The sequence below is a fragment of the Numida meleagris genome, chromosome 19, assembly GCF_002078875.1.
Source record: "Numida meleagris isolate 19003 breed g44 Domestic line chromosome 19, NumMel1.0, whole genome shotgun sequence".
NCBI lineage: Eukaryota > Metazoa > Chordata > Aves > Galliformes > Numididae > Numida > Numida meleagris.
The window spans coordinates 8,149,342-8,172,379 of NC_034427.1; the positions used below are offsets into that span (position 1 = coordinate 8,149,342).

Genomic DNA, 23,038 nt, shown 5'->3' on the forward strand with positions numbered 1-23,038 from the left:
TTACACTGAAACACTGCAGCTCTTGGGAAGTGTGCTAGGCAGGGCTGGAGAAACAGGAGCATCTGTTGGCATTTTGAAAACAAACCAATTGAGCCTTATTTTGGAAATCCAGTGTTGCTTATTTGCTTGAAGCTTGCTGCTCACTTGCCTTTTTTTGTCCATTCAGATCTGGACAGGTGACTGTACATAGTGATGTTTTTACAGCTCACCAACTTACTGGCATAGCCACTGAGCATAGCCAGTACATTTTCTTCTACTTCATGCTAAAAGGAAGCATTTAGGCAGCTTCCACAACTAAACTGAGGGACAGCAACTCAATAAACTCCAATAACAAGATCACTTGGTGGTGTTCATCCGTACTTTAAATGCATAGGGAACAGTACAGGTAATTTGCTTCCGGTCTTCTCGTATTTAATTGCAGAGGAAATTGAAGCGCTTAGGCTTTCCTGAAAGTTTGACATACAGGTGGTATGTGATGGTGACAGGGATTTCCTACAGCTCTTGTTGCTGTGTTTCTCTGCCTTTACATTTTTCTCTTGTTTCCACAGGGATTAACGGGAGCTGATGGCCCGCCTGGCCCAAATGGGCCTCCGGGAGACCGTGTGAGTACCACATTGCATCCCAAGTCCCTTTAAATGGAGCATTGTCATTGCTTACATTGATGACTCCTCCTTCCTTCGTGACTTGGTGACACTGGGGTATTGATGATGGTGGGTTATTTATCTGCGAACCCTGGCAGAATGCTTAGACCTTTGAAATGAAGACCCAAATGGCTTTTCTGTAGGTGCAAGGCATGGGATCCATCTTTCTTTCACATGATTTTGAATGAGCTTTGGGTAGTTTCAGTGCAAATAACAGAACAGAACAGCTCTTGTGGTATTTTGAGCATCCAAAAAAGCAATCTGTAGACTTAATTAAAACATTTATCACAGTGAAGCTATTTGGGTCTTTATTTTCAGCCTGAGTACATAGTTCTGTTATGGATATAATTACATTAGCTGTTCAAACTTTTGCCTTTTGTTAATTCTGAGGCTGTCCATGTGGTTGACATTATTAGCTGCTCTCAGTAGATTTCTCTAGTCAGTACAGCAAGGAAAAAAAGGGTTTTTCCTGTTTCCTATGTATTACAGCTCTGCTGAGGGGCACCACAGGGAGAAATGACTGCCTGTGATGCTATAGATGTCCTTCGGGTCATCTGTAATGGGGCCAGAAAGATACTTAGGCCTCTGTTATGACACTGGGAACAAAGTGTAGGTGAGCCATTCAGCACAGATTTTACCCAGCATGGTTATCCTCCTCTCTTCTTTCACAAGTCATTAAGGGTTGTATCCGGAGCTGGTCCGCAGTTCTCTCGAGCTTGGGGCTGCAGTGATGGGCTAAACACAGATCGCAGCACGTAGAGGTTAAAAAAAGAAAGTAGTGCTGCTGATGGACTTCTCTAACATGCTCAGTATTTCTTTTTTTTTTTTTTTTTGCCCCAGGGACCCACCCAAAGCACAAAGCTGTGAGTTGTCTTGGTTACAGCAATGAGTGGTAGAGCCATATGTCTTTGATACACTCTTCTTTCTCACGTGCAAGGCAAAATCAGGTTGGCTGCTGGGAAAGTTGAACCCAAGCATCCTGACCACAGCTCTGAGCTTCCATTCATCAGCACTGCACTTAAAAACTTGCATCCTGCACTCTTCTTATGGGCAACCTATCTCCCCAGAGTTCCAAGGCTGCAAAACCCTGACAAATCTCAGACTGTGGTGAGAGTCCAGCACCTTTGGGAAACTGATCTTTGATTTTTAAAACAGAAATGTTGAGGAATACACAGAAAACAGAGAAGTTTTGTACCCCTGTTTCACATTCAGTGGTAACGTTTGCCTGTGCCCACTTTAGCATACAACAAAGTCTGAGTTAGCAGAGTAATGGAGCAGATAATTCCTGGGCACACGAACTTCCCCTCCAACTATTTGTTAGGAGCACACAAACAGTGTTCTAGCACGCAGAGTTACTGTAACTATGTGTTCTGATTTGACATGATTTCCCATGTCTCTTAACTCAGCCTGTCAGCACGGGGCAAACTTGGGGCATGTTGTCATTTATGGGAGTTTTTCGAGGTCAGTGATCTGTCTGGAAAATTGTTTTAATTGGACTAATAAAAGCCCGGAAAAAAAAAAAGAAAAGAAGCTCTAAAAGCTCTGTCACTCTAAAAGCTCTATCACTCTAAAAGGGCGGCATCGTTATCCTGACTTACTTTCTTTTGCACAAGTTGAAGAAGGCATTTAGGTCCTATGGGAATCATTGAAAGCAGCAGGTGTCCATTGGCTGCTGTGGGATTGAATGCACGCGTAGCACTGTGCCTTGTTACAAATAGACATGTATTTCTGAGCTGAAGTGCCTGAGAGGAAAGGTGTTGGGCAGATGGAAGCGGGCTCCTAGAAGACAGTTTTTAGTTATTTGTTATTGCTGAACTTTTCCTCTGTATGCTCTGCTTCAGGGCAGCAGTGATTCGTGTCTGACCGGGGCCAATGCATTGTGCATTGGTGTAACAAAATGGCTTCTATCTTCAATGCTTCTGCCACTCACAGCATCCATTAGCTTTTCTCATGGTTCTGTTTACAGACTGATCAGATGGGGCCTCTTTGTTTTATGTTTCAGTTTAAGAATACATTTCATTTTTATCCAGGAATGAGCTGGGTTGGATACGGATGTCTTGCTTCGGAAGTTTTTCAAAGGCCACTTTGAAGCTTGGTGCTTTGTACAAAAACAGTGAAGAAAATGTCAATAAATCAGTGGGTTTCTAAGTGATTGACAGAGCTGGTGCTTTATAACGACATAATTGCTCATATTTATTTATGAACTCTTAATGCCATATTAATCAAGTATTTCCTGCGCTCGATAGTTGTATATTCATAAAGCATATTGCTTTAAAATGGAAAATGATGGTAAGATTGTTTTCAATAGACAAAGAACATTGTTATCAGGAGAATGAGTTGAGTCAGACGGTGTTATTAAAGTAGAGGTGTAAATTAGAGTTTTTCATTTAAATTTAATGGACTCACATCAGCTTGCTCAGGGACTTGGTGATCCATGACTGCACCAAAATGTTCGCTGCTGAGTGCTCCACCCCACACCCACAAAGATTTCAAAATTAGCGAAAGTGCCAGCACTTGGTACTTTGAGTACAATGCCAAAGCAGAAAGGGTCTATCCAGCTTGTTTTGTGGGAGTGGGATTAAGGGTGTAAATCAGTAGATGCTGGAAATTCTGTGTTGTTTTTTTTTTTTTTTTTTTTTTTTGTAAGAAGAGATCTCAGCTCATCCCATGGGCATCATTGGTTATAAAGACTTCAGCCTAAAGATAGAAGTGACCGGATGAAAACCGGAGTCACCTGCAGCAAGAAAAATGAATGAGCTGCCATCTGCAGCAGAGCTGGTTTTGATTGGATTACAGCCCTTCCCTCACAAGGCTATTTTTAATGAGGCACTTGGGTCCTCAGAATCTTTCTCTTTAGGCTTAACAAGGGAAAACGCTTCTAATCTCATTTGATACGGCCAACATTAAGAAAGGCTGCAGTCATCCTTGGGATCATGATGAGCAGCAGTGTGCTGCGATACTTTCCGGGTGTGCCCATCTGCTGTGTTCTTCTGGCCCTAGGGATAGACACGACTTCTTTCCAGCTCAGGAAATCATTCTCAAAATGTTCTTGGTAGGGCATTCTGAGAACTTTTGGAGAGCAGATTTAGACAACCCAGCTGGTGAGAGGCTGAGGAAGGCTTTGCGGTGCTGCAATGGGATTAAGAGTAAGCTGGGTAGCTTATTATCTTTAGTTAAGCAGGATTTCAGCAATTTCATGAATGATTCAATTCTAGACTAAGACGTAAGCTTGACTAGAGTTTGGTGATCTTAAGAGGAAGAATGCAAATGGGGAAAAGGAGATTGGGAATTGATTTGCCAAGGAAACCAGTGAGAAGGCAGAAGCTGCCCCATCAAGATCCTTGCCTGCAGGGAGATGTATGAAGTGATGATGTTCACTAGAACAAATCCAAGTCATGGAAATGATTCCAGATAATTTCATCACTGGTTCTACATCACGAATGTACTATGAATATTTCAAATGAATGAAATTACAATTTGTGAACGCTTAGCCAACAAACAGGAGATGAAGTTGATGGGGCCAGTTCAGAGCTTAGCTCCCTACTATCTTAGAATGTTCTTCAATCAAGAAATTTACCAGGAACGACGAAATCATCATTACCCATAATTTTCTGTCCTTATAACTGTAAATTCAGCCGAGCATCTCCAGCTGTGTGCTGTTTCTATAAGATGCTGCTGGAGTTTCCAAGCAGAGTATTATCAAGCAGAGCAGACACTGATGTCTTGCCATACAGGAATTTCTGATTGACCTGCTAATTTGCTGTTAATAACTCTGTTGTTTTATTCCTGTAGGGTGCATTAGGACCTGCTGGGCCACCTGGACCTGCTGTAAGTAAATCCCAGAACTGTGCATGTAAAGGTGGTGTGTCATTGTATGCCAGAATCTGCCCCAAGAGAAGAGGGGAGGTCTTGTATCCCAGATCAAGAAATCTAAACCTGAATGAGTGAAAATACCATTTTAGCTACTTAATTATCCATGTTTGAGCTGTTCTGGTGACGTGGAGCCTGCTCTTAGTCTCGGAGATGTTATGAAGTAACTTAGCTTGGGATGAAGACTAACATATCAAACCTTCCTTCTATTAGATAATGTCTTTTGTATTGTATAAGTAAACGAAATAGACTTTCATATATTAAACTGTTTTGCTGCAGAAACATTACTGATCATTCCGTGCTCGTTTTGAAATCCATATTGCTATGTTAAGCATCTCATTATCTGCTGGCAAGTCATATTTAGCTTTGATATCTGTATTGATGGAATAATACAAGAGTCATGCAAAGTTCATAATGACCAGAAGTGATATCTCTGTAAAGACAGCCCCCTTAAATCTTTTACATCAAATCAAGTGGTATCTGTATATCCACATTCAGCATCAAGTCTAAGGGTTTCTGAATACAGATGCTGTTGCATCTAAAACGATTCTCAGTTAATGCTAAACAAGCTAACACCCTTCTCCAGCAATTATCAGTATCTTTGTTTCTCCATGAAGCTGAGCTCACCTGCAGAACTTGCTATGCTGATTTGAATGCAATGTATCTCTGATGCCATGAGCAGATGTAAGTCCTTCCCAGACGTGGCAGCTTGACATGCCTCAGTGCTCATTTTGTTGGATGGCCACGGCTAACTCAATACCCCCACTTCCCTGACACCACACCTGGATCTCACTTTGCAGGACAACCAGTGGGTGTCAGCTGAGATGAGGTCCCAGGAAGCAAACAAATATGTGAAGACATGAAAAGCAGGCAGATAAATTAGAATGTTTTCTTCATAAATGTCCCTGTTCCACTGCCACGTCATCACTGTATGTGGCTTTATTTAGAGATGTCTCATAGGTAACGAGGATGCAAAGGGAATACAAATTATTAGAGGCAACAAAAGGATTCATTAAGACTCTAGCTATGTTCTGATTGCAAATTACAGTAAGTGGGGGCAGGAGAGTGCTATGAAAACTGAAAGGAAAAATAAAATTAAGAAGCATTTTCTGAGGTACTGCTCTTCTTGTTATATGTTCATTTTTTAAGTGATCTTTGACTGTTTCAAATGTTGTTTCCAGGGTAAAGGACTACCGGGACCTCCAGTAAGTAATGAGATTATTTTTCAAAAAAGAGGTTTAAATTACTATATTAGGGGTCGGGCTTCTTTTTTTTTTTTTTTTTAAATGTGGATTCCTTTCTTGTGCTGGGCAGCGGGATATGGAATCCTGCAGGTTGGCAGCTTTGTGGACCATTTCTGTGTATCCTCACCCTAAGGCATCTGGCCACTGCTGGTAATTCAAGGCAGAGCAGCCTTGTCATTGCTGGAAGTGGCCATTTCTGGAGCAGCTTTTGTTCAGCAGGGCTCTCGGGGTGCCTCAGAGCTGAGTCAGTGTGGGGCAGATGTTGGCAGTGTGTGGCCATGACAATAGCATATTCCATGGGAAGGTGGAGCAAGAGGAAATAAGTGTGCTGGCATAGCAGTTGCCTGGGTGCGGGGTTGGGCTTCTCTGGGTGATTGGATGAATACAGCTCGACTGTTTGCCCCTGGGCTTTGCCAGCTATGTGGGGTCACCAAGCTGTAAGGCTTTTTTCTCTGTTCAACAGGGGCCTCCAGGACCCAGTGGACTTCCAGGAGGAAATGGATTTCGGGGTCCTCCTGTGAGTTTCTCCCATTTACCAAACATACCACAACCACAGAAGAGTGACGTTCATTTCTGTTTTCTTACTCTGTTCTGGAATGAACACGATGCACAAGGCACTGCAAGCTCTACAAATGCCCATGGGCAATGCTATGCCTTGTGTCAGATTGTGTAGGGTCACCCTTGTCAACCAGTGCAGTGCCAAAGGTGTGCAGCTGCTTGCAGCCAGATCTTCTTTTACCAGCGATGAGTAACAGCAAAAGAGCAGCCAGTGCCACAAGAAGAGAGGTCTGTCACCACTGGCATGTGCTTTCAGCAACCTTAGTAAGAAGCTGTTGAGCAGAAGGGGCCTGATTGGAGGGAGCCCATTCTGTAGAGGCATACCATCATCTCTGGATGCCTGCAGCTCCCCTGTAGATGTACAGAGCCAGTAGAAGCAGGGGTGTAGGTACAGAATATCCTATTCCATCCTACTCCCTATACTTGCACGTGCATCTGCTATTCTCTTGATAGCTCTAGAATCCTCTGCAGACAGAACAGTGCAATTTACTCTAATTTGAGATATCTTGCCTCACATTCACACATATGCAGTGGTGTTTGGTAGCTATCCTTCCTCTCCACGTTTTCATCTAAATGGTTAAGAAGATAAATTCTTTATATTTTTTTTCCTCTTTTTAGGGGCCATCTGGTCTGCCAGGATTCCCAGGACCTCCTGGACCACCCGGACCTCCCGTAAGTTGAGAGTTGTGAATGAATGTGAGAAACTTCCCATGGGGAGTCCAGAATTTTCACCTTGCTGCCCGAACGTGCATGTTTTATTTGCTGCAGTTACCATGAGCACTCCCTCTCTGGGCTAAGTTTCAACAGCCTCTAAACACTGCACCCCAGGGAGAGCAGTGACTTCACTGGCTGCACTTCAGTGTGTGGATCATCTCCTGTTTGTTTATTATTTGGTTTGTTTATTGCTTGCGTGTCTCTTGAAGGTAAAGTGTGCCAGAGACATTATCCCTGTCCGGGAGTCCCTGTGGCAGGCAGATTCCAGCAGGAGCCCAGATTGTAGGTGTGTGTTTGTGTTGTGCCAGCAAGGGGTCTTGAAACCAGCAAGACTTGGCCTTGCTGAGTTTCTTTGGAAGGTCAGATAGGACCAGGAGGGCTTTATCAGTCCCAGAAGAGGGCCAGGTACAGCTGCTCTCCTGAAATTGCTGCCTTCACGGCCTAAGGCTTGAGGACCCTTCCCAGGCTCAACTGTGCATCTCCAGTTCGAGTCTGCCATGTCCATTTTGAGGACCAGTGCAGCTCATAACTAACCCTCTAGATTCAGGGGCAGTTTCACACTGTGTGGTGAGGTATCCACCCTGTGCCAATTCAGCTGAGCTGGGTTTGTAAAGTGCATTTTCCGGAGATAACGTTTCTTCCTTTTGTTTGCCTAGATATGCTTAAAGACCACTTTTTATGAATTTCAGGGTCTCGCAGGCGTCATTCCCGAAGGCGGTGGGGACCTTCAGGTAGGTTTCTCTTGATGTAGCATGAGAATATTTTTGTTGGCATACTTGGGGGAGGGTCGAACCACTCAGCGTGTGCCATTCAGACCTGCAGACATAGGTCTAGCATGCTGCCATATTGCAGGATGCGTAAGTGTTGAATGAGTGGGTGTTCGTAAGACTGAAATGTTCTTGCAAGGAGGTAGATATATTAGGGCTGATTTTTTGCTTGATCTTTGCTTTCCAGTTTGCTTCCCAAATGCAGGTTTTGCATACATTCTTCATCTACAAAACAACTTCAGCATTTGGCAAGTGGCAACAGATTTTCATGCATCTGTTTCCAATCCTGATTTGCAAGAGGAGAGGTTGTGCGTGCTGCACTGTTTATTTCTATGGATGATGGCATGGAGCTCCTATGGGCATATGCTTTGTTTAGACTTTCTTCTTTATGAGAATGCCTTTATTCCTTTCTTTCAAGGGAATGAAGGGAGTGTTAAGTCCATGAACGATGGAAATGACATTTCCATACTTCGCAGCTGTTATTGTGACAGTATCTCTGGTTTTCTAATTGGCATACCCCAGAAAACTCGAAGTCGGTTTAGACTACCTTATGGCAAGTCATGTGGAAGTTAATAGGAAAGGATACTATTTCTGCAATTTTAATTTAAGTTACACTGCACAGTATACCAGAAAATTAAATTCTTGTTACATAGATGTAGCCTGAAGTTTTCTAAAAAAATGAAATAAAAAGCTGCAGAAGAAAATATTGTTCCTATCTGTACAGTACTTAGAGAAAGGCTTTTGGAACTCCCATTAAATTTCCATCCATGCTCTGATTCATTCCCACTCAAGCTAGAGTTCCCACCAGGGCCTCATCCAGCCCTACACTCCTACAGCCACCAGCTCGTTGGTATTTGGGTTAATTTTCTGTACATCCCCTTCTGATAAGCTTTAATGCTTGCCCCGTGTCAGTTAGCTGAGGTGCCTCATGGAAATCAGCAGGGGTCAATGCATGCATAGAAATGTTTCTAATGATTTCCAAGGTATCCGTGCTGCTTTGCTGGGGAGCTGTGTTTCTCCGGTATTTCTGAGCTGTGGACAGCTGTCAGCCTTCAGAATTCCTCACAGTCCATGCAAGCATGCTCTAAGTGAAGCTGACCAAGCAGAAATCATTATTTTTTGGGTTGCTGTGGGCCTGAGGACCTGTTTTAGGACCCCTTTCCCATAGGGAAATGCCACTGAACGCATTATGCTATGAATGGATTAGTTAGTGGATTTAGAGCCGCAACCCACGTGCGCTTCCAGACATGGCCTTTTCCCCTCCTTTAGTAAAGAAACCCGCTTCCATGGATGCACTGTGTGTATTTGCTAACCCAGAGTGCTCTTGTTTCTTGCAGTGCCCAGCTCTGTGCCCACCAGGTCCTCCCGGTCCTCCAGGAATGCCAGGGTTCAAGGTAAGAAAAATGCCATCTGCAGATGCAGATTATTTTGTGTCTCCTGGGACAGATGTCACTGTGAACCTCAGGCAGCTTTCTGTTTACTTGGTTGTGGTACATAAATTCTAGGTTGCAGCCCTCAGGAAACCTCACTCAGCAGTTAAACCTCTCTTTCTGTGCTCCCTACTCCCCAGTTCATGGGAATTCTGGGGAGCACTTGCACTCCAGCAAGCCCCATGATGCAAACACTGAAGATGATTTAAACAAAAAGAGAGGCTAAAAATGCAGTAAATGCTTTTCAGAAACATCTCAGCCCCATGTTCAAAATGATGGGAACCGAGTTCTAGTGACTGACCTATAACAGAATGGCACCTGTAGCTTTCTCTCCATGCAACTCATTCATGAAAACCAAGTCTGGGTATTTCCTGAAACAAGGTCAATTTTGACACAGTGATACCAAACAGGACTGACAGGAACTCGGCATGGCTAGCTGATCCCAGAAGCGACCTTAATTTTCACAGTTACATGCATAGATTATTTCTCTAGTTCTTTCCGTTGTGTGGATTTAGGTCTTGCAGTTATCTGATAAAATTTAAGTTCTGTAACAAGAGATTACTTGAAATTGGGTAATTTGAGCTCTTATTTCTAGGGACACACTGGTCACAAAGGAGAACCTGGTGAAATAGGAAAAGAAGGAGAGAAGGTAATCTTCAATCAGAGGGGTGGGGGGAGACTTTGGTATTTAAAAACACCATAGCAAATAGTTTCATCAAGAAGACAGGGAGGTGTAAGGCAATTGGCTGAGTAGCAAGTAGTTATGTCTGAAGGCTAATTGCTTCCATTGCTCTGCATGTGTGTCTGTGTGCTAATGCTTCAAGAAAATTCATCTTCCCCCAAATCATCCTGTTAAGATCAGTTCCATAAGTTAACTCCTATTGTTTCGTGTGCAGGGATGTCAGCTCAGGAAAAAGCCCTGCATTAATCACACAGGTAAATTCCTGGCTGATCAAGCGTTCTTGCACATAGAAGAAATTGCAAGTGATGTAGAAGAAAAAACTGCATCAGATATGTGGGTGGGAGGGAGCTCAGGAAGGAATAAGATGGGAAGATACTGGTTTCGGGCTGGCAAGCTCACACTGCCTCTCCTCTTTCTAATTAATTTTTCTCTTTCAGGGCAGCCCTGGCCCTCCAGGTCCTCCAGGCATTCCTGGCAGCGTTGGCCTGCAGGTAACACCTGCTCTTCAGACTGGTTCTCATGACCTTTTTGCTGTGGAATTGAATGCTGCCATCGATCATTTTGCGTTATACAGGGCAGCTATTGCCTCTCCATAAAAACACGTGAGAAAATTGATGCTGGTGGGGGAAAAAAAAAAAAAAGAAGTAAAATCATATTAGATTGACAGAGCTTTAGTTCAGGATTTGGTTTTGGCACCTCACCTTGGATGAAACATCCAAACAACAGCCAGTGTCCTGGGACTCTGATGGAGCCCTGGATGCTTGGTCCCTTCCTGAGGCTGAGCGCTGGGATGGCTTGACAGCCTGACAAGTGAGCAGGAGAAAGCCTAAAAGCTTGCCCACGTGGATTATCTCCCCAGTGTCACTTGCTCTGAGGTCATCACTGAGGGGGGAAGGATCGTTTCTGTGCAACAGGAGACTGAGCTTTCTGCCATTCCCTGATGTTTCTTAAGGCTTTGTGTGTTAATGAATCGCTGTGCCATTCTGTTTCATCATTTTGTGTTTTAACAACAATTGGGTTTTAACCGATTTGTTTTCTTAATTAGGGCCCAAGAGGACTAAGAGGTCTCCCTGGTCCAATGGGTCCAGCTGGCGACAGAGTAAGGAAAACCTTCTGATTTCTCTCCCTCCACCATTGACTTGTCCCATGTGAAGTCTGGATGGCAGGTGTCCATTTATCCTTAATGAAGAGCACTGGGGAACCTGTGGAGATGCAGAGTGCAGTGTCTTTCCTGCACACCCACAAATAAAACAACCTTCTAAGGGCAGAATGAGTCTACATACCTGAGGGATTGTCAGGATCAGGCCCAGGGTTGACTGAAACATTCAGACAGGGACAACATGCTGCCTTTGCAGGACTGCCAGCGCTAAAGGATCTTGGGGAAAAAAAGCCCTGAGAAATCTAACGTGAACATTTCTCTTTCTGTTCTCTCTTTCCAAGAAAGAGTCAAAGAACTGTTGATGAACAAAGATTTTCAGGATGTGGAGTCTCTTCATTGAGAACGGGGTCAATATGTCATCAGGGCTTTGGAAGTCTGCCAGTGTCCCTTGACCATCGTCTTAGAGGCTGAATGGTTTTGAGTTTGATAAAATCATGCATTTATTTAGGAACAAGAACAAGATATCAAGTCCGTAAAGGATATCAGTGTGTTGCAAACATAATGGTGGGGAGATCCAGAGTAAAAACCTGCTTGTCCAGAGGGGGATCTTTTTGCAAGGACTGTATTACAAACTGGTAAGAGATATGAGGTAGCAGTCCAGGCTTTTGTGTGTTTTCTGAGAGCGTGGGATGAGGTAGGGATACTGTTACTTTACCCTCTGCCAGCAGCAGCATTAGAATGACGTGTTTTTCTTTGCAGGGTGACATCGGTTTCAGAGGGCCGCCTGGAATCCCAGGACCTCCAGGGAAAGCTGTATGTAGCTGCTTTGTGCCCTGCTTTCCACAGCCAAAGCCTAATTTTATCCTTTCTGAACTGAGCCCTCCACTGCCAATGAACAGGAAGGACATATACCAACTCCAGCAGATTATTCCCATCACACTTTCCCCTCCAGTTAAAGCAGCGTTGTTTCACCTGACCCAGATCTCACGACGTCTTTCCCTCTGTCCTGCCTTGTGCCTATTCTGTAGGCTTGCCTGTGGATAGACCCCTGTACCCTCCTTAGCATGGGCAAATGCAAGAGCAGATCTGCATCTGCAGAACTATGGCCTCTCTTAGAGCATTTCCCACTAGTTCTTCTCCTGCGCTGTTTCTGGTGGTAGAAAATGTTTCAGTAAATGAAGGGGAAGACAGTCTCTGCCCTGAGGGATTGCTTGCAAAGTCCTTGCTGCAATTCATCCGTGTGTCAGGAATTACAGAGTGTGACAGAAAGTACAGCCAAGCTCCTAGGGGGATGTGTACACTCACGCCTCAGCTAATGCTGGCAAACAGCACACAAGAAACTTCATCATTTGCACTCTTGAAGCATTAGTCTTTGAGAGCAATGAAAATACTTAATGGCTTTTCCCCTTTTGTCTTAGGGAGACCAAGGAAACAAAGGACCTCAAGGATTCAGAGGGCCCAAGGGCGATACAGTAAGTGCAGTAAAACCCTACTGCATTGGTTGTGACGCTCAGAGCAGTCTGTCTGACAGCTTTGCTATGGCTTGTCTCCCTTGGTTTATTTTTTTAGCACTTTGCACTGTCCGTTCCTAAAGCACAGTAGAATTTGAGAACCTATTTGTTACTGGCTGAGAAGCAGTTGCAGGGAGATGGCAGTGGCAGGGGCCAACTGGCCGTCCTGCCTTGGAGAATGTTTTGCTCTCAGTGCTGCTCGTTTTCTCATTTTTTTTAAATCTAATTATGCCTATAAAAAGGGACTAATTGTTCTTATGCGTTCTTCTAAAGCACTGCAGGGTTGTGAATAGGATGTAGTGGTAAGGATTATATCTTGCATCTCCATCACTTGAAACAGTCAAGGATTGTCTCAGGCACTGCAGCCAGCACTGGCTCATTTTCTGGTGCTTGCTAAAGGAAGCACCGTAACCATGTGAACAAGACAGGAGTTGTTGCAAACTGAACAAAATGTCCCCACAGAGTCTGAATATTATCGTGGTTTACTGATTGTTCATAAGGGTTGTGTCCTGGATAACGCAGGATTTATTGTTGATTTCTAGGGTAGACCTGGACCAAAAGGAAACCCAGGGGCTCGTGGGCTCATAGGAGAACCTGTAAGTCAATTAAGTAGGATCTAAGTCTCTGTGTCTTGTAGATGTCAAGATAAAACATGATAGGAGAAATCTTGCATCTTAAATTCTTTGTTATCAAGCTTCTGCTCTGTGAGTCTGCGTAACCTTCAGTGTAATGCTGGTTGGACCAAACCCCAGTTGCGCTGCTCTTAATGAAAAATTTCCCAGTTTCCTAGTACAACTGGAGATCTCATTGCCAAAAGGTTCTTTGTTGTAAATGTGTTTTGCGACCAGAGTGTCTGCCTTGTAACCTTAAGCTGCATTGTGCATGGTTGCAGGGCATACCTGGCAAGGATGGACGGGATGGAGCTCCTGGACTCGATGGTGAGAAGGTTTGTAAAGTCCTACTTACACACTGTGCAGGAAACACTTCTGTCACTGTCCCATGTGTGCTGCAAAGCTTCAGATTCTTGTCAAGGAGAATACACTGCTGGAAAGCTTTTGCCTTTAGAGTTTTCCAGCAGCATGACTAGCGAGGAAGAGTGAAGTTACTTATATTAATTAATCCCAAGGAAATTCCCTAAAGAAAGGAGATGCACATTAAGGGCCGTGCACATCTGATCTAAACTCAGCTATGTCCCTGTGCTCTGTGGTTCCTACTGGCTGACTCTAGGCCTTCAGAGATGCCTTTTCAGAGCTGTTGACGGAGGCATCTGTTTATTTTAATTGCCTATAGACAAGGTGCTGTCAGGTACTTGTTGCCTGGTTTTCAAATAGTGATCCCACAGGAACAACGTGCGCCATGTGCTGCCAAGGAATGAAAGTTCTTGGATTATGAAGGTTGGGAGCTGCAAGGGAACTTGGGAAGCACCTGGGATCTTTGAGCACCCAATAGCTTTGTGTCCAGTGGTTGCCTACCTCCCATAGACACAACAGGCTCTTGGTCCTGCATATGTGGGGAGGGAGAAGATTGTAAATGCCTATTAGGGAATGTGTCCCCTCCTTGTGTCAGACCATTTTCCAGTAGCAGAAGGTCTCTCCTAACCTCTTGGTATCCACAGGGTGATGCAGCTCGTATGGGTGTTCCTGGAGAGAAGGGGCCGAACGGACTTCCCGTGAGTATGGCAGCACCACTGCTCGCCTCCGAGGCATTAAGGCAGCGTGCCTGGGAGAGGGGAGCTTCATTTTGTGCATTGTCCCACAAAGGGACCCATTTAAATCAAGAGGAAGTGCTATTTCCCCACCACGCAGACAGGGAGCGATGTACAAGACAGGATGGAGAACATCTGGACTAGCACCAAATAGCAGTATAGTGAAGCCCTGGCTACTGGCCATCTGACCTAATTTAAAATCTAAATCAGAGAGGGATTTTCTCTTTCCCATCCCAGTGATGAGCATCCCTTATGCAGGGAGGTAAAATCTGGGATACAGCTGACTATGATTCAAAAGTGTGCCGATCCCTGCCTCACTGGTATTCATCGGCAAAACGTTTTGTGTCTCCAGTCTTCCAACTATTTAAATGGAGATAAAGCATTTCTTTCTTCCTGTCTTACAAAATATTTTCAGCACCCCAGGAGGGAAGCTTCCACTGTGCAAAATGTTGCTGCTGTTGCATTATTTGTGTGTTTCTCTTCTTTGCTCTAATTGCTAAGGAGTAGTGTGTGTAGAGCAGCTAGGACAGTGGACAAGAGGAAAATGGAAGGCATCATTTCCACGGTGAAATGCAGAAATGTAAATTCCTCCATTGCTTCAAGCAAACTGTGCTTCACGTGTGACAAATCAGACCAGAATAATACATTTAATAGCTTTACTTCTTCTCACACTGCTCTTTTTTTTTTTCTTTCTTTCTTTCTTTCTTTTCCAGGGGCTGCCTGGAAGAGCAGGGATTAAAGGCTCTAAAGGTGAACCAGTAAGTGAGTCAGTGTCTCTAATGATGGGCTCTGGTGGGGAAGCCATTAACCTGCACAGCAAAAAGGTTTGGTGCCCGCAGGTGCATCCTTGGGGCGGGCTGACCCTCGGTGAGGGTGTCTGTGTTCCTGCCACTGTGGAGGTAAAACAACAGAGGTGGCCCTGCTCTTGCTGAGATAATAGCTGTTGTATCTGGCGCACTGAACATGTACCAGATGCACAGGATACTCACTGGTCATGTACTGAAGCTCAGAAGAGAAGCATGGCCCATTTTGTCAAGGTCCTGAAAGTGAGGTTTCTCTTTGGGAATAAAAAACTGAGCACTTCCCAGCAGTGTTATCTCATCTTTCCTTCTGGAGACTTCTCCCCGCTACCTCAGGAGAAAAGCTTCCATGGAGCTTTAGAGTGGCACCTGCACCATGTCCCAGCGCGGGATGTATTGGTTCCCTGCTCTTTAAATGTCCATTGGATTTCTCTTCTTTATCCTGACGCTATAAAAGCTTAAAGCTGTTCTTATTTTCTGACTCAGGTCTTAACTCCCTCCTCAGTTTTCCAGCTTGTTGCTCTACACAGACAGAGGTGGCTCTCTGAAACTGTTCCTTAATGGAGTATTTGCTTTTTCCCCTGCAGGGCAGCCCTGGAGAGATGGGAGAGGCCGGTCCCTCTGGAGAGCCAGGTATCCCCGTACGTATCCCCACCATTTACATGTATCATGAGCTCTGCTGAGCATGCTTTAAACCAAACTCTGAAGCTGGAGCTGATGTGCTGCTTCCCTGCACAAAGCAAGCTTTCAGTAACAAAATGGGCAGGTGGCGTGGCCCAGTAGATTGCAGTAACTTGGGATCCAAGAATACGTTCAGGCCCTGCAGTGGGCTGGGGAGGGTGGATTTGCTGCTCCCGAGTGCCAGGGATGACTCTGGTGTTGTTTCAGGGCGATGTCGGTATTCCTGGTGATAGAGGTCTGCCGGGACCCAGAGGAGCAACTGTAAGTACAGCACTGCTTGTAAACCAGATACCAAAGGAGAGCTCAGGACGCGGGATTAGTCTCTGCCTAAAAGAAACAGCCACATTCTCTAATTGTATTGCCCCCAGGCAGCTTCGGTCAGGCAGCAGAGCAGTCACTATCCTGCAAGCTATTGCAGTGTACGCTGCCACCAGCATCACTGTCCCGTCCCTGCATCGCTTTCCTTGCAGTAGGGGTGCACTGCAAATCCTGGAGCTCTCCAAGCAGCAGCACTGCAGAGCCTGTGCATTGCAGTCCCGAGTGACGGGAGCTTAGCACGTGGCACAAAGCTGGTGGACCTGCTGGGAATCTTGTGCCAGAAAGGCGCAGCGCTGCAATGCTTTCCATGAGCGCTTAAAAAGACCCCAGCGCTCACAACCATATGGTGCAAAGCCAAAACTTTTTTCAGGTTGGGAATCCGTTCTCACACTTCCTTGCCCATGCCCAGTACTGCAGCAGTCTTGTCTTGCTGTGGCTGTGAAGTTGTGGTTGGACCTGACCTTCTAGTGGTTCTGCTGGGCTTTTTTGTTTTCTTTTTTATCCATTAATCTCATTTTGAAATCCAGAAGCTTGCAGCGAGTCTGACATGATTTCTGGTGTGTGCCACTTGGAAGAAACTGAGCAGGATAATAATTCATTTTTTGCGTGTGGTTGCTCTTTAGATGCCCAAAGAGAGGGAAATCAGCCTTAGAAATAAACTCTATTCATAACATTTGCTTTTACGTCTGCAGTTTTTCACCAAAATTGCCAGTGCCACAAAAGGTATCGTGTTGTTACAGCTGAAGAACAAGTGCAATTCAGCTAATTACATTGCTGCAGACTTCTGACATGGATGCAATACAAGTTGAACCCATGCTTATGTTCAGTATTGGTTTTTAATTTCTGACTTGTCTTATTAGAGTTCTAACTTACACAAAATGTCCTTAAGCCTGAGCTATTCTGGGAGAGAGAATAGACAGCATGCTTTCTTCTTTTGCTGTCACCGATCTGTACTGTTCATGACTATGATATGTTCTTAGCCACAAATACATACAAAGAAGCATTTTTATTAGTAGTAACAGTATTAACAAATGTCAGTACAAACAAGCACCACTGTAATGTCTGTTCAGCAGCAGTGCCACTGGGAAAAGTGTTCTGCAGTATGAACCAGTGTATTTTCTCTGTTAGACGTGAGCCATTTAATGACACAGGTGAGTTACCTGGCCCTGAATCATCTCCTTACTTTTTCAGGGCCCCGTTGGTCTCCCAGGCCCCATTGGAGCCCCCGGTGTCCGAGGCTTCCAGGTCAGTATGCAGGCAAGGGTCACTTCACACGCATCATGTTCTGCATTCTGCATTCACCGTTGTGTGATGGCAACAAGTGAGGGAGGAGATGTCTTTCCACTTGCCAGGATCAGGTTAACATCGTCGTTAACACAGGACAATAGAAAGAACGTAAGGGTGGATACGCTGCGTGCTGCAAGTGATGATGATTAGTGTTTGTATCAGAAGGGTTTTTTGAGTTTGACCACGTAAAGACCCTTTGCTTTCTCCTTCACCTGGACGCCCTCAGGCTGTGTGTCATCAGCGAGCTCCTTTTCCCTTCTGCTGTACAGAGGACTCTCTTCTTTCTTCCTCCCCTCTCCCTCCTTGGTTCACAACCACTCTCCGTCTCCAGAGAACTGGCTGAGGCGCTGTGTGGTGCCGGCTCCCGGGAGGCTGCTCGCTCAGGCGGTGGGATTTCATTAGCAATGAGGCTGGAGCACCTGGTCAGTGTGCTCAACCAGAAGTGAGAGCAGGCTGTGCCAGTCAGTGCAAGCGATGCCAACAGCAAGCAAATGGTCCCTGGGGAACAAAGGGAAGAGGAGATCCGAGGCAATGCTTTCAAATGTGATGAGCTCTGGGGATGCCGTGCAGGGTTCCCTGTGACTCTCAGCCATAGCTCTCTTTTTTGCTGTTTTCCTAACAGGGTCCCAAAGGTGCCAGTGGGGAACCTGGCCTTCCTGGTCCGACTGGAATTCGTGGAGAGTTTGGGGACAGGGTAAGGAGAAGATGACGTCTGTAACTCCTTTCTGCTTGGGAGATGTGAAATTAGAGCTCAGCAGGTCCCTGACACAGCACGGCTGATGTCATCACGGCAAGCGGATGCGGACTCGATAGCGGGTTGGCACCTGGGGTGCCCTCCCCATCCTTCCGCTGCTGCATGCACGAGCTGGGCCCTGAGCAGGCAGCAGGATTGGCGCATCTGCCTCTTTTCTGCCTTGGTTCCTCTTCCTGCCCATTTCCCTTCCAGTGCAGGAGCTCCCACTCGTTCCAGGCAGGATGGGATCCTATCTAAGACGGAATAGACAACTGTTGTTTCCTGCTCTGTGCGCTGATTTCACCAAAGCCTCACTCCCCCTGGCACAGGAGAGCTGATTCACGCTGTCATTCAGACGGCTTGATTACGGTTTCAAGATTTATTTATTTATTTTTTAATTAGAGTTTGCTCCGTGATTTCTTTCTGAATAGCACCATACCTGGGCCCCGCGCCTCAGAACAAATCCAACTTTTTTTTTTTTTTTTTTTTTTATTAGGTATTGGGAATCTCAGCAAAAAATCATAGTTAAACTTTTTTTTTTTTTTTTTTTTTTAAATGTAAATGAATTCCTTCTCGTTTCAAAGAAGGCAGCAGGGCAAAGCCGATGGCATTTGCTCGGGGCCTGCGGGAGAACAGCAGCCGTGTGTTGGGCAGCTGCCTGGACTCCGGCGTGAAGGTGAACTTTGTGTGTCAACGATCGCTGCGCACCGCGGGGGTTTCACAAAGGCCGCTCTGTGCGGGTTTAAAGAAGGCCTCAGTGTGAGGGAGCGCAGCCTGAGGTGTGAGACAGGAGCAGCATTGTGGCCCTGCCCGCGTTCGGGGCCTTGCCGCCCTGAGAAACGTGTGTTCCGAAGGGGAAAGAGGCCCCTGCACAGAGCAGCGTTATCTGGAGAGCTGCTCTGGGGAAAAAAATTATGCTTAAAGGAAAAAAGAAAAAAAAAAAAAAAAAGGTTTTATTTCTGGCTCTGAAGTGAAGCGCGGTTGCTCTGAGAGGTAATTGTTGGTTATTTCTTAACCCCCGCAGCTCGTTAACAGTTTTCCCCAGGAGAACGTGCCGTGGCAGGTCTGGGTAACCCCGGGAACTTCCCACCTCCCTGTGTGCAGCTGGCACCTGCAGTAACTTCCCGCTGGTGGCAGCCCCCTGTGCAGGGAGAATACGAGAGTGTTAGTGCGGCTTTCCTTACCTGTGGCTGCTGTCTGAGGCAGCAATAGGCAAGCATTCCTTCACAGGATTTATGTCAGAATCAGATTCCTGGGGATCCTGTATGCAGTCCTTCACTGAGAAATGTTGGTTGTGTTCAGTGGATAGAAGCACCCTGAGGTGCCACCACGTGAGGACAGGCGCTGGGTGTGGAACTGGCTGTCCTCGGGGCCATGAAGGTCACTTCTTCCTGCTGCTAGAAGCTGTGGCTGCGGGAAATTCTATTGGTATCTTGGGCTCCATCAGAAGAGGGATGGGAGCAGGGAGAGGGAGGTGATTGTCCTTCTCTGCCCTCCTGAGGCCCCATCTGGAGTACTGCGTCCAGATCTGGGGCCCCCAACACAAGAAGGACAGGGAGCTGTTAGAGAGGGTCCAGAGGAGGCCACAAAGATGATCAGAGGGCTGGAGCACCTCCACTGTGAAGGCAGGCTGAGGGAGCTGGGCTTGTTCAGCCTGGAGAAGAGAAGCTGCGGGGTGACCTCATTGCAGCCTTCCAGTACCTAAAGGAGCCTGCAGACAGGAGGGGAGTGAACTCTTCAAAAGCATAGATAATGGCAGGACAAGGGGAAATGGTTTTAAGTTGAAGGAGAGAAGATTTAGATTAGATATTAGGGGGAAGTTCTTTACCAAGAGAGTGGTGAGGTGCTGGAACAGGCTGCCCAGAGAGGCTGTGGATGTCCCATCCCTGGAGATGTTCAAGGCCAGGTTGCATGGGGCCCCGGACAGCCTGGTCTAATGTTAAATATGGAGGTTGGTAGCCCTGCCTGTGGCAGGGGGGTTGGAGCTTGATGATCCTTGAGGTCCCTTCCAACCCCAGCCATTCTATGATTGTATGAAATCCCACGGTTTTGAATCAAAATCTTTGCAACTTAAGATTTTTTTCTAAGGTAGCGTTCCTCACAGGGCTCCCTTTGGTGGCTATGATGTTTCATTGCCATAAACTTCCATGGAGCCTCAGGACTCTCCAAGATATTGGACGCATATTGCCTTTGCTGCTGGCAAGCATAAAACAGGAGTTATAGCTGTAGTCATTTCTGCATTTCCCTGTGCTATTGTCCGTTTTGCCAAGAATTCCTACTACTTTTGTAGAAATCCTCTCCCTTCTTTTTTAAACTTATTGACTTGAGCAGAATGACGTGCCTTTATTCTGCCTCTGAGGTTCCTCCTGCTGAGCCGTCTGCAGGTCTGGTTGTTAGAGAACGATCAGATTGCAGGTGCCAGGTTGATGAATGTGCTGTAGAAACCTCATCCGAAGGGCAAAATGGTTCATCACTGGAATATATTTTATTCCTGTGGCCGTGTCGTTCTGTGAACCTCCAAGTGAGGAGCACCTGGTTCTAAATCTCCGAGAGAACTGATGCTCTAAAGCCTTGAAATGCCCTCCTGTTGCTCTTTATACCCTAAGTGCATGGGCTGAGGCCTGAGCTGCTGGCTGCGGAGTGGGCTGCAAGAGCAGCATGGATGCTTTAGATCTCTTCTTATGTCTGAGAAGCATGAGCTGAGCTTTGATCTCTCCAACTTGGCAGTTAGGTTGACTCTCATTGCTGTGTGAGTGCATGTGTGACACACTAGGAATTCACAAGAAAAGAATAGTTTGAGCTCATTTGCCTTCTTTTACTCATTCTTAGGGTCCTACTGGTGTTATTGGTGCCAAAGGCAACCAGGTAAGTGACACTGCTTTCTGTGATGAGCTTCATGCTGACAAGAGGCATTCAAACCATGCCGAAGGTGCACAGACTGCTTCTCCTTCCCTTGGACATGGATAGTCCAGAGCAGACACCAATAAAACACTTTTGGATCATTTTTTTTTTGTGCTGGTGAGAGAGACGTAGTCTGTTCCAATGGAAACTTATGAAAATACTGTGATTAAAAGTGCTGGATTCTTGCAGTTCATTTTGCAGCCACGAGGCATGCTGTATGTGAGCTCCTTGCACCAGCATTTCATTGGGGCGGTCCCTGAGACCAGTGAGGAGGATTCATCCTAGCCCCAGGGCTTGGCAGCCTCATAGGCTCATTTACTTCATCTTTTACCTTCTGCTGCTTAGCTCCCATAGCTGGATCTATCTCAGTGCTGAGCTTTGTGAGATCATTTTCACTGAATATATAAATTAGGTCAGTGCCTGACTTTGTTCTTGCATAAAACAAGTGCTTTTCCAACAGGCATTGCTTGTTCTGTTTCCCAGTTTCAGTGTCTGTGTGGTCTCCGTTTTGTTGCTAGGGGAAAAGCCAACCTGTCCTCTGTTTGTCTTGAAATAACTTTCTCTCTCCAGCCATACAGTCCCCATAACGGTGTTCGTTATCTGCTCTAATTGCCGTGCAATAAGTAAGCTTAGCTGCACTTGGAGTGGTGCCAGAGCACTGCTAAGTGCCCCCATTTCCCTTAGGAGCTGAAGCTGTTCAAGTCTCAGAGCGAGCCTTCTTGCCAGTAACCTGTGTGCACTGTTAGGTGCTCTGTTAATTCTGTCATCTCCTTTCAGGGCATTGCTGGAGCAGACGGTCTCCCAGGCGACAAAGGAGAACTGGTAGGTGTCCTGAAGCTGGGTAGAATTGAATTTTAAATAGTAGAGCGACGTACAGGACTGTGAATCGAGAACTAATACAATCAGTTAGTGTTAACCATGCAAGTGCTCCAACTGCCATCATCGCACCACTGGCTGCAAAAAGGAGACAGCAAGCCAAGCCTTCCAGCCACAGCCCTCTGGGAGTGCACTGGCTCTCCTGCTCCCTTGAGGAGGCACTGGGCAGGCAGCGTGGCCTTCACGCAGCAGTGGCATATCAGCACTCATTGTCATTTTGCAGGGCGTGGTGGGGATTTTTCTGTCCATCTCCAGGACTCTCCAGGCTGCATGGACCTGTGTTCAGCACTGGTACCAGGGCAAGCCCATTAGTGCCAGGGCTGGATCTGGTCTACAACATCCCATTATTGTTCCTGGGTCCTTTACTAGAGTGGCCCACTGCATGCCATGTGCATGTCATCACTGCTTCCCAGACCTTGCAGAGTGGGAGACTGGACTTTAGATGCACGTTTTCTGTAAGATCTTTCTTTCATATTTCCCTTTTCTTTCTAACAGGGTCCCTTTGGTCCTCCTGGCCAAAAAGGAGAGGTACGTGTCAGGCATTGCGGACTCATGCCCTGTATCATTTGGTTATGAACATGCTTACTGTATCTTTCAGCGATGCATCTCCTTAAACTTTAAGTATTGCATTATTTTTCTTTATTATAGCCAGGAAAAAGAGGAGAACTGGGTCCAAAAGGTGCCCAAGGACCCAATGGGACAGCTGGAGTTCCAGGGATCCCAGGACACCCAGGGCCCATGGGCCATCAAGGGGAGCGGGGGGTTCCTGGCATCACAGGCAAACCGGGGCCTCCCGTAAGTATTGCCTGCTTCTGTGGTACATTTGTTCACTGCACTGAATGGAAGGATTGCAGGTTTTGGGTGCATATTTGGAAGGGAAGGTTGCATTCTGCATTTGAGCAGATGGAAGTAACCGTGCTGGCAAGCTAGCAGTCTTGCATCAGATTTCCAGTGGAAAAAGATCAATGGTCTGCAGGCTTCAGAATTACAGTCCCCCCAGATGTTTACCTTGGAGAATGAATCTTCTCCCACAATGACAGACAGATTATTTGTGTCCACTGGAATGAGCTGCGAGCTGCTTAGAAATCGGTCATTTAAAAATACAGCTCCAATTCAGCGATTCAAATGTTAGACCTCTATCTTGGTCCAGGCTCACATTTCGACACTTGGGTGAGGCCCGGATTCAATAGCTGGCCTGAAATGTGTTAATCTCTGCCATTT

General features: G+C 46.0%; 1 protein-coding gene across 1 annotated transcript in view; it reads left to right on the plus strand.

Moving 5' to 3' along the window:
- The window catches only part of COL9A3 (collagen type IX alpha 3 chain), a 34,181-nt gene that overhangs the window by 7,784 nt on the left and 3,359 nt on the right, over positions 1 to 23,038 (plus strand). Inside the window, exons 5-28 of the mRNA XM_021416466.1 lie at positions 549 to 602; positions 4,434 to 4,469; positions 5,693 to 5,716; positions 6,219 to 6,272; positions 6,932 to 6,985; positions 7,717 to 7,758; positions 9,132 to 9,188; positions 9,820 to 9,873; positions 10,344 to 10,397; positions 10,952 to 11,005; positions 11,765 to 11,818; positions 12,424 to 12,477; positions 13,059 to 13,112; positions 13,409 to 13,462; positions 14,132 to 14,185; positions 14,935 to 14,979; positions 15,609 to 15,662; positions 15,910 to 15,963; positions 17,212 to 17,265; positions 17,930 to 18,001; positions 20,870 to 20,905; positions 21,719 to 21,763; positions 22,313 to 22,345; positions 22,466 to 22,612. Of these exons, the coding sequence (XP_021272141.1) occupies positions 549 to 602; positions 4,434 to 4,469; positions 5,693 to 5,716; positions 6,219 to 6,272; positions 6,932 to 6,985; positions 7,717 to 7,758; positions 9,132 to 9,188; positions 9,820 to 9,873; positions 10,344 to 10,397; positions 10,952 to 11,005; positions 11,765 to 11,818; positions 12,424 to 12,477; positions 13,059 to 13,112; positions 13,409 to 13,462; positions 14,132 to 14,185; positions 14,935 to 14,979; positions 15,609 to 15,662; positions 15,910 to 15,963; positions 17,212 to 17,265; positions 17,930 to 18,001; positions 20,870 to 20,905; positions 21,719 to 21,763; positions 22,313 to 22,345; positions 22,466 to 22,612 (1,293 nt within the window). The remainder of the gene's footprint in view (positions 1 to 548; positions 603 to 4,433; positions 4,470 to 5,692; positions 5,717 to 6,218; positions 6,273 to 6,931; positions 6,986 to 7,716; positions 7,759 to 9,131; positions 9,189 to 9,819; positions 9,874 to 10,343; positions 10,398 to 10,951; positions 11,006 to 11,764; positions 11,819 to 12,423; positions 12,478 to 13,058; positions 13,113 to 13,408; positions 13,463 to 14,131; positions 14,186 to 14,934; positions 14,980 to 15,608; positions 15,663 to 15,909; positions 15,964 to 17,211; positions 17,266 to 17,929; positions 18,002 to 20,869; positions 20,906 to 21,718; positions 21,764 to 22,312; positions 22,346 to 22,465; positions 22,613 to 23,038) is intronic.